The sequence below is a fragment of the Panthera pardus genome, unplaced genomic scaffold (genome assembly GCF_024362965.1).
Source record: "Panthera pardus isolate Hobbes unplaced genomic scaffold, ASM2436296v1 HiC_scaffold_12, whole genome shotgun sequence".
NCBI classification, from domain to species: domain Eukaryota; kingdom Metazoa; phylum Chordata; class Mammalia; order Carnivora; family Felidae; genus Panthera; species Panthera pardus.
The window spans coordinates 97,486,447-97,499,616 of NW_026526677.1; the positions used below are offsets into that span (position 1 = coordinate 97,486,447).

At 48.5% G+C, this 13,170-nt stretch overlaps 1 protein-coding gene across 2 annotated transcripts in view; it reads right to left on the reverse strand.

Moving 5' to 3' along the window:
• Window positions 1-1,891: 1,891 nt before the first annotated feature.
• The window catches only part of POU2F3 (POU class 2 homeobox 3), a 78,951-nt gene continuing 67,672 nt past the window's right edge, over window positions 1,892-13,170 (reverse strand). For both annotated transcript variants that reach the window (XM_019468865.2, XM_019468866.2), the window contains exons 9-13: window positions 12,583-12,719; window positions 10,520-10,681; window positions 5,327-5,393; window positions 4,171-4,303; window positions 1,892-3,197 (exon numbers count right to left, since the gene is read on the reverse strand). In XM_019468865.2, the coding sequence (XP_019324410.1) occupies window positions 3,158-3,197; window positions 4,171-4,303; window positions 5,327-5,393; window positions 10,520-10,681; window positions 12,583-12,719 (539 nt within the window). In that variant the 3' untranslated portion in view covers window positions 1,892-3,157. The remainder of the gene's footprint in view (window positions 3,198-4,170; window positions 4,304-5,326; window positions 5,394-10,519; window positions 10,682-12,582; window positions 12,720-13,170) is intronic.

Below are 13,170 nucleotides of genomic sequence, written 5' to 3' on the forward strand. Positions count from 1 at the left end.
AAAATAATGTTTACTTATTTTTGAGAGAGAGAGAAAGAGTGCAAGTAGGGGAGGGGGACAGGGAGACAGAGGATCTGAAGCAGGTTCTGAGCTGTCAGCACAGAACCCGACACAGGGCTTGAACTCATGAACCGTGAGATCATGAATTGAGCTGAAGTCGGACGCTTAACCGACTGAGCCACCCAGGCGCCCCCCAGCTCTCTTCATAATTGCCAAAACTTGGAAGCAACCAAGATGTCCTTTGGTGGAGGATAAACAAACTGTGGTGTATCCAGACAACAGAATATTATTTATTCAGTGCTAAAAGGAAATGAAGAGATGGAGGAAATTTAAACGCACACCGCTAAGTGAAAGAAGCCAATCTGGAAAGGGTATGTGCTATGATTCCAACTATATGACCTTCTGGAAAATGCAAAGCTATTAGAGACGGTAAAAAGATCAGTGGTTGCAAGGGTGTAGGGAGCAGAGAGGTGAAAAGGTAGAGCACAGAGAATCAGGGCCGTGCAAATACCCTTTATATTACAATGGTGGGTATATATCATATTTTTGTCCAAACCTATAGCATGTGCAACACCAAGAGTGAGCTCTAAGATGAACTGTGAACTTTGTGTGATTATTATGGGTCAATGTAGGTTCATTCTTGGTTTAAAAAAAAAAAAAACAACTTTCTGGTGAGTGATGTTCATAATGGGGGAGGCTATGCATGTGAGGGGGCAGGGGTATGTGGGAAATCTCTGTACCTAAATCTAAAACTGCTCTAAAAAAAAAAAATAAAGTTTTTTTAAAAGGTGAAATGGATGAAAACCATCAGTGTGGACAGCGCAGGATATCGGCTTTCAGCACTTACCTGAACAAGATGTCACGGTAGCCAGGATTGCTACAGAAAGGGTTGGCTCTGGCACCCACGAGTATACAAAGAGTATATACATGCCTGCGTGTGTATGCACACTTTTGTACACATGGGCTGGTGGGTGGCAGAATGGTCCTTTCATATACTTAAATCAGCGCCGAAGGCTCCTCTTGCTGTCTCTTTGCTGCATACGTAGCCGCTTCCAACCGGATCTTTTCTTGAGACCGTAACTACTACCAATAGGCTTTCTTCTCCAGCTTCGTGTCGTGAAAGATTAGTCTTACTCTAAGGCCCATTCCAACATCAGAAACAGTTAAGTCTTGATTATTTACATATAGGTTCCCCACTTGGATATTATTTGCAACAAATGTTTCATCCCAATCTTGGTTTTTCCCCATCAGCCATTACAGTTTTGAAGGGCTTCCCGTTCACACGGGTCAGTGTCAACCTTGGGAATGATAACGATTGAAATTTTTATTAACCTCGGAAAAACCACCAGGAGAGCTTGCTTGCCCCTCAAGCCCCTCACCAAAAGTCACAGCGCATTTCCAAAGCCACCTATATTTGATTGTTGAATTATGCTTCGTTTTTCACATCTAGTGCTTTCCATTGTGGATATTGAATAACTGACCTTCAGGATCTCTGGGATATGAGCCTCCTCAGCCTCTGCCTCCACCTCTTAAGTCTGAATGACTTGGCCTTAAAACTCCCCCTTTCTATCCTCCCCCTTCCAAAATGAGGCAACCAGCCTCCTCCTACTCTGTCAGAAAGAGTAAGAGCTCTGAACTCTTCAAAGCCCTGTATTAATGTAGATCATCTTTAGCAGCAGGTCTGGGGAGTAACAGACTTAATGCACCAATTGGCAACATTTTCCCCATCCCATTTTTTGTAAGTAATCTCTACGCCCATCGTGGGGCTTGAACTCATGTCCCTGAGATCAAGAGTTGCCTGCTCCACTTACTGAGCCAACCAAGTGCTCCCCCATCCCATTGCACTATACACACTCCTATCTCCCTCAACAAAAGACACAGAACAATAATCTAAACCTCTTCTTATCAGCAGTGGAATCATTTATATCATAACTATACAAATTTATTTAGGAACAGAGAGATTCCTTTGAATCTCAACATTTTCTTGGATATACAGTCTTTAAAAAAAAAAAAAAGTTACCATCTCTGGAATGGCTTCATGTTACATCTCTACACACTGGCCCACAAAGAAGGAGACTAGAGATAATGTTCCCGAAAAGTCAACAAAGATTCCCAGCCCATGTGGGAACTCTTGTGGAAGCTAGCACAGTATTTCACACTTTGGCATTTTTTTCCTTTCTTTTTCTTTTTTTTTTTTTTTAAAAAGAAGATAAAATATTACAGAGATATCTTCAAAATTCACACCTGAGTTAAACATTTTGTTGGAAAATTCCACGTTAAGGAGAGAACGTCATTGCAAAAACTGGAGAGGGCTATATACAGGTATTTTGCCAACATAACTCTTACGTATTTGCTTTTGTGTCCTTTCTTCTGCAGCTGGGGTGGGGGGGGGGGGGGGAGGGAGAGAGGGGACCCAGGTAAGGACAGGGAGGGAGAGAAGGAGTAAGCACTCCTGAGCTCCGGGGCAGGTCTAGCAAACAAAAGAGCACCTGTGGGCAGAGAAACATGCCCCGGGGGCTGAGGGTGGCTCAGCCTTCTGTAAAGAAGAGAGAACCTGGAGAAGGCAATCACGACTGGATCTTGGTTCTAGAAAAGGGGGCTAAAGAGAAAATGGGGTGAAATGAAGATTCAGTCAGAAAAGTTTGCTGAACGGAGAAAACATCAAGTCTTTGGTGGAGACATCAGATTCAAATCTTTTCACAGATTTTAGAATCGGTTCAGAGGCGGAGGCTAAGTTCAGAGTCAAAACCATCATCTCTCCTTCCGGTTGTTTGGCACACCAGGCAAACGTCTGTCCCCGAGAGGCCCACGGATGCATTGGGAAATCGTGGCAAGATGTCCTTTCTCCGAGAGACTACTGCCACAGTGAAGCCGTCTGAGATATTTAGAACTAGGAGACAGGAGCACGGGGAAGGAAGGTGAAAACGGTAAACAGCGAGGAGGGGCATATGTTTCAAGAACACTAGGAGTCCGCACATGTTTCAATCACAGTTTAGATCTCTGGGGGCCCTCGCTCCTGAAGAAGCAAGAGTTTGGGTTGACAGTGGGGATTCTCTTTCACTCTTCTGACCGTAATCTGTCCGTACACAGAAGGCGTGATTCCCTTCCTTCCAGTGGGGAATACAGGGCCAGGTGGATTAGGAGAAACTTTTTGGTCTCAGTGGAGGTAGGTGGGATGATTCCATCGGTACCAAGATCTGGAAGGAAGGAAAAAAAACGAGTCAATGCTAAAAGGTGCTAATGTGACTGAGGGAAGACGCAAATGGGCAGTGACTGCTAACAGGTGTAGGGTTTCTCTCCGGGGTGATGAAAACGTTCTGGAATTAGATTATGGTGATGGTTATGCCACATTGTGACTACACTAACACGCACTGGATTCTACCTTCAGGGGTAAATTGTAGGGTGTGTGACTTCTAGCTCAAAACACAGTAAAACATGTACATTATATGGTTTTTTTCGCCCCCCCCCCCCTTTTTTTTGGCAGGGGTGGTTGAGGAGCTCCAGAAGTTTGGTGTATGCAACAGTTATCGGTCAGTAAGACCTCGCTGCCTTGTGGAATGGCCTGGGTTTGGACAAGTGGATTCATTTCTTCGACGAGGTACTGCCTAACTTTCAAGTCTCTGCTGTGCTCTGAATCCGTGAGCCATCTCTCAAAGCACCTGCTCTGAGAATACTTTTTGGAGCAGACTCTTTGGTCCCAGGGGCGGCTTACCTCGCTGCATGCCAGGTGGGAACCCGAGATGGGGGCGGGGGCAGGGAGGCAATACTTCCCTCTGTCATTGTGTCAGCCACACTGACAGCTCCCGCTCACGTCAGAACGCCCCAAGAGCAGGGTTCCTGGCAGGGAGTGGAGAACCCCTAAGCCCACTGAAGGACCTGGCCCTTCCTTCCAGGAGTGTTTAGAAATTTCCACCCTCCCAGTGAGGATGGAAATATTGGCTTTGTTGACATCAGCCTCTTGCCAGGACTGCTGGCTGGCCGAAGCTTCTCTTTTAAAGCCCACTCCCTAGGGATCCGGTCCAGCCTGGCTGTCCACTCTGTCCCCGTCCTGCCACCCCAACTCTCTTCTCCGAGAAAGTGGCAGGCTTCCTGCCCCGAAGGATTGACCCAGCTTCTTGCATGGTCCCTTGATCCTGCTGGAATGTCTCGGTATTCTCTCCTCCACCTTACCCCGAAGAGTTAAAACCGGAGGCGCTCATTGCCGCTTTGGAGTTATTTTGAGATGCAGTGGGGCTGTTGGCGTGGAGTCCGGAGCCGGGAGACGAAGGCCCGCTGTTGTTCCCAGGGGAACAGGATGACGTTACTGAGGACGAAGAGAGGCCAAAACAAGGGGAAAATAATGCTGCTGGGTCCCGGGACCTCGTGACCTGGCCCTTCAGACATGTATCCCCAAAGAACTCCCGCCCTCTCCCTACCTCCCACCCATCGGCCCACCTCCTGCCTCGTCTGCATCAACACCGGGCCCCAGAGGGACTCTCATCATAAATGCTCTTTGCAGCGCAGGCCCTGGAGAGCGGCATGGCTGGTTCTGCGGGTCTGAGAATTGCCAAACGCAAAAGGACAGATGCCAAAATCATCCTACCCCGGGACACACCCTGGGCTGGGCGTATGTAGCCCCAGACTGCGAGGCGGGAGGGGGAAAGGAACAAGAAGGCTCGGAAAGGAGGAGGGGAGGAAAGCGAGAAAAGGGAATAGGGGAGGAAAGAGCATCTGAGGCCACAATTAAAGGTCGCCGGCCTCTCTCATGTTTTTGTCTCCACAGAAAGACACCCGTGTATCTCCTAGAAAGAGTACAGCCAGGGGACAGGCTTGGATCCTCATTTTTGGGTTTCCCTAACAACGTCCCGTGAATAAGGGGACAGATATCTTGCCATCCAAGCAAGCCAAGATACTTTGACGAGTGGGGAGCAGTGCTATTGATTGTGTCCGGACAAGAGGCAGACGCTGGGGCTGTCCTGGGCACATGCAGACGTATGGTCACCCTGCTAGTTCTTTGGAAGGCTGTAGGTACTTTTTGAAAAATAGAGTTCCGCAGAAAACTGGTTTGGAAAACCCTGCCTTCTATACAGCTCCTTCAGGGATGTGAAATGCACTCTGGTGCTGAGAAAGTATGGCAGCAGAAGCAGAAAGCAAACGCTCGTTTTAAACTTGGCCTCTTCAGCACTTCCGAAACTTAGGTGGTCACGGAACCCTTCTTCTCCTGGCAGAGATTTTAATAGCCATTGAAATACATTTAAGGAAGGCTGACTTAGTCACCTTTCAGGTCTCCCATCCCATTATTTAAAGGAATTCTGGAGTTCTTCAGAAACCCCATTGTAAAGCTCACCTGTTCCAGGCATGGTGCTGTGGACAGGAGGGACAGAGAGGGGGCCCAGAGACCCAGAGGGAGAGACCTGAAAGGCAACAGAGGTTTGTAAATGTCTTGTGTCTGCTCCCTTCTCCAGTCTTGGCTGCTTCTCCCAGGGTGCTGGGCCCCAGAACGCAGATAGCAGGACTCAGCTTCCTGGCTGCTTGCCTAGTTCCAAACCTCCGCTCTGTCCCCCGCTTCCAGAAGAGGGCCTCTGGACCACGTACAGCATCGGCTCCAGTTCTGCAGACCCCGGGGCCCTGCCCTCCCTGCTGTGCCCCCTGGCAAGGCTTCTTCGGCACTGCCAGGATGAAGCTCGCGTACCGAGGGCTTGGCCCCTGTCGTGGCAGATGCTGTCAGTTGGCTACGGCACCTCGTTCTTTTCTTCCATGAGATCCCTTTGCTCGGTGCAGCAGAGCCCAGCCCTAACAACCTGTTTCAGGCTTCCTGGCCCGGTGTCTGAGCGGACCGCCCACTCTCCAGAGAAAACTGGAGGGGCTAAACTTTCATTTTGCCCTGAAGACCTCCCAGCATTACCGACTCTGAGATTGGGAAGGGACTTAAGGTCATTTAGTTTGAACCTCCTTACTCTTCAGGACTCTCCCCCTTAAGAATCACTGCCTTAGCACGACCTAGAACAAGTTGTAATGGAAAGAATGGGCTTCGGGGCCCAACAGATCTGGGGGTGAGAACGTGGCTCCATCGTAACTATCCACGTGACTTTGGGTGAGTTACCTAACCCCGCTGAGATTTGGTTTTCTCATCCGTGAAATAGAGGTAATACCTCCCTTATATTTCCTTTTAATTAAGATTTAATAAGATAATGTCCATAAAGCTTCCAAGTCAATGCCTGGCAAAGAGTGCCAGGCTTGTTAAGCGTCCGTTCCCTTCCCCCCTGAAGGAAGCTGTCAACTGTCTCTGGACACCGGTCACCTCTTCATTTGAGCTGAAACCTGCATACCTTGCCTTCCCTTTATTCTCCTCTTGCTGACAGGGGAAGCTCCAATCGATGTTCCCAAAGGACGTTGGAAGGAAGTTCTCAGGGAGCTGTGATTTGATATCCCTCCCCTCCCCAGCTCAGATCCTCTCATCCCAACAGGATGTGGCATGTATTCATTTCCCAATTAATCAGCTACGGTTCTGCTGTCTTCATTTACCTGCCTTTTTACAATGAGCCTCCTCAGTAGGGCAGGGGGCCCACGAAGGGTGGAGGCAGGTGTGAGGCCTCCTGGTAAGAGATGTTATCAATGATTTCTCTCCCTCTTCTCCTCTCCTCCCTACTGCCACACCCAAGACATTTGTTGTTGTTTTAAAATAAATAATGTGTTTAGTCACTGTGACCAGCTTCTTCTGTTTCCTTCTGGAGGCAGGCTATGCATATGCAAGCAGACGTATATATGGTTCCCCCTTTTTAGTTTTTTTATATAAATGCTAGCATTCAGCCCACACTGGTTTGCACCACTTTGTTTTGCTTTTTGCTTTTTTTTTTTTTTTTTTTTTTTTTTTTTGCTTAACTGTATATCCTGGAGATCACTTCATATCAGAAGCGGAAGAAACTATGTCCTAGTCCCAAGGAGACTGTGCCAATGAGACCTGAGGAGAAGATAGGATCAGAACATGCTCTCTCTCCGCTGCCTCTGTAACATCACAAGCATTAATGTAATTATTTATTTAACATCTCTTCCCCCCCGCTAGGCTGTAGTCTTCCCAAGGGCAGGATGATGTCTGTTCAGGTCTACCGACTACAGTGCCTAGGACTTTGTAGGTGCTCAGTAAGTAAGTGTGGAACGAATGATGAGAACGAATCAGGCTCCTTCCTGGCTCCTCCATGCCTCCCACTGCTTTTCTCCATGTGGGTGTCTTGGATTGGGCTTGGACCAAAGCGAGAACCTACCTCCCAAAGCCCCATGTTTAAAGATTCCGATGCTCTTATGACATGGTTCCATTTCTTTGACACGCCTGACATAATCTAGCCCCCGCCTACCCCTCCAGCCTCCTCATTCACACTCATTCACTCCCTGGGTTCCAGCCCATGCCAGCTTTCTATGCTTCCTTCTTTCCACCCATCCCAGCCTCAGGGCCTTTGCATACACTCTTTCCTCTGCCTCGAATATTCTTCCCTATGCTCTGTCCTCCCTGTGCACCCTCGACCCCCATTAACATCTATTCATTCTGCTGCTGCCAGTTTGAGCATCCTTCCTCCAAGAAGCCCCTGACACTGGGACTAGGTTACGGCCCTCTAAATCACCCTCCGTCTCTTCTAGAGATTCCATCACAAAGAGCATTTGCTTAGTGTCTATTTTCCCTGCTGGGACCGTAAGCAGGGATCATACGGGTCCTGTGCACCACCATATCCCAGTTCCAAACATATGGTGGCTGCTCAATAAATATTTAAGAAAAGAATGATGACTGAATATCCCTTGCCTCCAACTTAACGTTTTCATTGCTTTCTCACAGCCTGCAGGGTAATTTAGTACCTGTGGCCCGTCGTGAGCCAGCCCTCATCAACCTCTCTTAGTCCCTAAACCTTAGCTTCAGTCAGATGGCAATGTTGTGATTCCCCGAATGCAGCACATCGTTTCATAATCCCATGCCTTCTCACAGATGGTTCCTCCCGCCTGGTATGGCGCTCTTGCTAATTCCTAATGTGTTTGAAGAACAAATTAGGGGTCAGCGCTCCCAGCCTCCATTCGGATTGGAGTGTCTCTCGTCGTCGGTGTTTGTCTGTGTTCCCGGAGCACTCCTACAGGGCTTCTCACATCTCCTTCACTGCAATCTCTTGCCTCTTCTGGCTCCTCCTTAGTTTCCTGCCTGGATCCTTTTCCTTTACCTGTCCCTCACCTGCTGGTGTTCCCCAGGGTTAAGACTAGACTTTTCTCTTGGCTCTGTTGTGCAAACAGCATAGCTGAGCTCCTCCTCCCCTAGGATTTCAGCCACCAATTTATGCTTATGACTCCCTGACCTACGTCTCCATCCCGGCCTTCTCTCCTGACCTCCAGACCCATCAATGCAAGTGCCCAAGGACGGCCCCACGTGGGTGTCCCACAGGCCTCACTGGACATTATAATAATGTAAAGAATGGAAATCGTCACCTTTTCCTGCTCCCGAATCCGCTCCTCCACCTGTGTCTGACTGTCCCATCAGTGGAGCAGCCACTGGCCCCATCAGCCCAACAACCTGAATGCTGACAGTCAGCCCAGAGTATTGTCTTTCCTTCGTCATTTCCCTGCCGCCATCTGATTTCCGATTCATAACCCAAGACCCCAAAATTCCACCTTCTCATTGTCCCTTGACTCTCTCCCTTCCCCTCGTTCTTAGTCCCTAGCTTTGCTTCAGCCCTCATTATTTCTTTCCTGGGTAACTGCAGCCACATCCTACCTGGTTTCCCCGCGACCAGTCTCATGTCTCTCAAACCACCCTTTATCCTGCACTCAGAGTGATCATTCTGAAAAGCAAATCTGATGGTGTCAGTGGCCTGCTCAACATCCTTCGGTGACTTCTCCCAGCCATCTCCTTAGCATTGTACCATAGTCCCCCCAGTCTGGCCCTTGCTGGTCTGTCCAGCCTCATCGTTCAACATCCCTCCGCAGGGACCACCTGGGAACATGCCATACACTCTCCCTGCTCCCTGCTACTGTTCTTATACTTTCCCCCCAGGAGAACTCCACCCCACACCTATTTGCCTCTTCACTCCTTTTCCTTTTAGACTCAGCTCAGGTATTAATTATCTCCTTGGGGGAGCCTTCTCTAACCACCACCTTGGCAAGGCTTTGTTAGCCGCAACTCCTAAATTCTCCTAGAGAAATTATGATGTTGTTTATCATTTGTTTCTTTGTCTGTCTCCTCTGCTAGATGGTGAGATCCTCTGGGACAGGGGACAGATATTATTTATTTGTGTATCCCCAGCACTCTGCGCAAAGGTCACTCTATGGTAGATGGCCAAGGAATGTTTGGTGAAAGAATGAACAATGGTGTCGTTTTTATGAAACAGCTGTGTTCCACCCCAGGCAAGGCTGAATCTCACCCATCCTTGAGGGCCAAAAGATTTGAGGACAGTGGCATTGCCCCCAATTCCCTTAACCTTCCAACCATGGCATCCCCAGGGATGGAGGAAGAGAATGTTCCTCCAGACGCTAGCTTTCCCTGAATGCAGAAGGTATTTCCTACTCCCCAAACTTCCACGTTATTCCCGGCCCTGACTTTTCCCCCTGACCACCAAAATCAGACACACAACTGTCCACTTCACACTTCCTCTCGGGTCCTTAGGAGGCATGTCCAGCTTAATCTGACCAGCTCCAAATTCTTAGTCTTTTTCCCCCTCATACCTGTATCTCTGGCTTTCTTCATCATCTTAAAAAAAAAAAAAAAAAAATGGCAGCGCCTTCCAACAAGTCGTTCACGCCAAAACCCTTAAACTCATCTTGGCCTCATTTCTCACACTCCTTATCTGAGCTCTCAGCACATCTCGTTGGCTCCACGGTTGAAGTATATTCAGAATCCAACCACTTCTTGTCACCGTCCTGGCTACCACCCTCCCCTAAGCTTCCTCTACTCTCAGCCTGGTTATTGTAGTTCTCCTCGCTGGTGTCCCTTTGCCACGTAGATTATTCTCCACCTCAGTCAGTTTAGGCTTCTCCACTCACAGCTCTCCAGTGTCTTATTTCATACAAACCCAGGGCCAGGGTCCTTTAGTGACCTCCACGACCTTGGGTGGTCTGCTCTCTGTTATGTCTCTGATTTCCCCTCCTATTCTCGCCTCCTTCCTCACTCTGCCCCAGCCATACTGGCTTCCTTCTGTTCCTCAAACATGCCAAGTCTTTTTTACTTGCTGGTCCCTCTGCCTGGAACACTTTTTCTTCTAGATACTTCATCTATTTCCAACACTTTGGGCTCCACTCAAATGTCACCTTCCCAGGGAGGTCCTCTCTGACCTATTAAAAAAGCATCTCTTCATAATTACATTCATTCCCCTTACCCTTCTTTATTCTCCTTTATATTATGTTTATTTCACATATGCCATCTATTTGCCTATTTATTGTATGCCCCTCTCAACTCCCGACGGCCATCTTCCCCCGGATGGAGAAGACTCTTCACCTTCCAGGCACCATTCCTGTTCCTGCCCCCTCCCCCCCCCCCCATGCTTGGCGGGCAGCTTGGTTCTTGGCCACTTACCAAGCGGGAGTTGTAGATGGGAGATTTGATGGGTGTGGTCACGGGGCAGTTGATTCGCTTCTCCTTCTGACGTCGATTGCAGAACCAGACTCTCACCACCTCCTTCTCCATGGACAACTGCTCTGCAATCATGGAGATCTCTTCTGAGCTGGGTTTGGGGTTCTGCGGAGACCAAAGGGATAGAGTGTGGTCAGCAGGAAGGGGGAACAGGGTCAAGAATCAGGGGTGGGGGCCAGAGGTTCCAAGGAAACAAGATAGGCCAATGGATGGATCAAAAGCTTTAGAATCAGACCTAGGATGGAATGCTGGCTTTATCATTTACTGTGTAGCTTTAGGAACCTTTCTTAATTAACTTCTCTGAGCCTCAGTCTTATCACGTATGAAGTGAGAACAATAATGTCTACTGTATAGGATTGTTGCGAGGCTAAAATGAGAAACCATGTGCAAACTGCCAAGCCCAGGGCCTGCCACAAAATACAGGATCCATAAATGTAGCTCTCTTCCCTCCCTTCTTACTTCAGGAGAAGTTCTGAAAGGAGAAGTCCTTTGACATGTGTGTGGGACGGGCAGAATTCCGAACCCCATGTTTCGCCACACAACCTGATAACCTTTTCTTGTGTTATTGCTTCCTGTCCCACCTCAAAATAGGAAAACATAAACTAAAGCATGTGGATCCAAGACTGTGGAGACATATATATTCAGCACTTTCTTGTTCCAACCCCTCCCTCCACCCAATCTTTGATCTCAGCCCCTTTCCCTCCTTCCTACACACCCCCTCCCTTACTCAGGCTGCTCCCAGAAACCTAATCAGCAGGAAAAGCCAGCTCTTGTCATTCTGCCAGCAGGATGCAGCCATCAAATCCTTGAGCCAGATGCACCAGCGAATGAATTCGCTGGAGCGGGCAGCAGTCTTGGAGGCCTGGGGCCCACAAGATTAAATGAGGCCAAGGGCACATCCTTTAGGGACCTGGGCCGTGTGGATAGAGGCTCTGAAAGCTGGTATCCAAGGGATCCCGATTAGAAGCTGTTTAGACCACACCTGTTTTCCTTCTTCTCTTCCCTAGCTCCCACAGGGCACAAAGCTGGTATTATTATTAGCTTCTACATACTGGCTCAGGAATATGCTTTTGCTACAAGTTCAAACAAATGTATCATATTATATGATCACAAGTATTTAAATGCGTGTGGAGAAAGAAACAGAAGGAAATACATTTAGATGCCATTTGATGGTAGATTTTTTTTTCTTTCTACTTCTCTATATTTTCCTAATTGTTTACAGTGAGCATTTACTACATTGATAATTCTAAAACTACAAATCAATGCATAGAAAGTAAAGAATTTCAGATGGTAACTATACTTGTTATGATGAGCATTTTGTAATGGGTAAAATTGTTGAATCCCTGCCATACACCTGAAACTAATATAATATTGTATGTCAACTAAGGTAAGAAAGAAAGAAAGAAAGAAAGAAAGAAAGAAAGAAAGAAAGAAGAAAGAATTTATATGGAGTGTTCTGGCTTTGCTCCCTTTACCTCCACTGGATACAGAGATCCACCCTCTTCTGGGACTCTATATCCCCCCTCCCTTTTTTTAATGTTTATTTTTGACAGAGAGAGAGAGAGAGACAGAGTGCAAGCAGGGGTAGGGCAGAGAGAAAGGGAGACACAGAATAAGAAGCAGGCTCCGGGCTCCAGCTGTCAGCACAGAGCCTGCCGTGGGGCTCTAACTCATGGACTGGGAGATCATGAATTGATTCGAAGTTGGATGCTTACCCAGCTGAGGCACCCAGGCGCCCCCCTATATCCCATTCTTTAAATCTCCCGGTGAGAGAGACAACGGGCCCTTAAAAAATGTCAGGGCAAGAAGAGTCAGTGGGGGAAGAAGTTCCTGAAACCCAAGACGAAGGCGCCCGCTCCCTGGGACACATGGGTGCCTGGAGAGGGTGCCTGGGCTTGCTTTCCGACCCTTTCCCAGGGCAGGTGTGGTACCGAGGGGCCTGAGTGTGTCCGCTCATCCAACTCTGCACATCAGCCCACCCGTTCCCACCCGGAGGAGCCGCTCACGTCTTGAAATCTCTTCTCCAGAGTCAGGCGGATATTGGTCTCGATGCTGGTCCGTTTCTTCCTCTTCCTACCAAACACTTCACTGAGGGTGGGGAAAGAGCTGGGGGTGCTCCCCGAGGGGTCCGATGGAGAGGTTTCTGTCCGGAGGTGGAAAGACAAAGGAAGCTCAGAGAAGAGAATGCATGGCCAGTTGAGGCTCTGTGTCAATGGCCTTGAGATCCACCAGTGCTGCCCAGTAGGCTCTGCAGTGGCTCTTTTGGGACCAGCCCCCTCCTCCCGGAAGGGGAACCAGAACAGGCCAAGAACCCTGCTTGTCCTCATTGCTCTGGGCAAAGGTCTTCCGCGACTCCCACGCCAATGCCTCCAGTGTTTGCGGTCACGGTTCAAGGACACTCAGACATCAGCGGCATGTGTGGGTGTGAGTGGGTGCAGGCAGGGCTCCTACAAGGGACTCTCATGAGTCTGTCTTTTACGAGGATGCTTGGATATGGATACTCAGTAAAATGGGAACTGATATTTTGAGCTAAAAGCAATGGCTCTTGGTGGCAGAATGTTGGTGCTGATGTCACTTTCTTTTCAGGGCAAGTG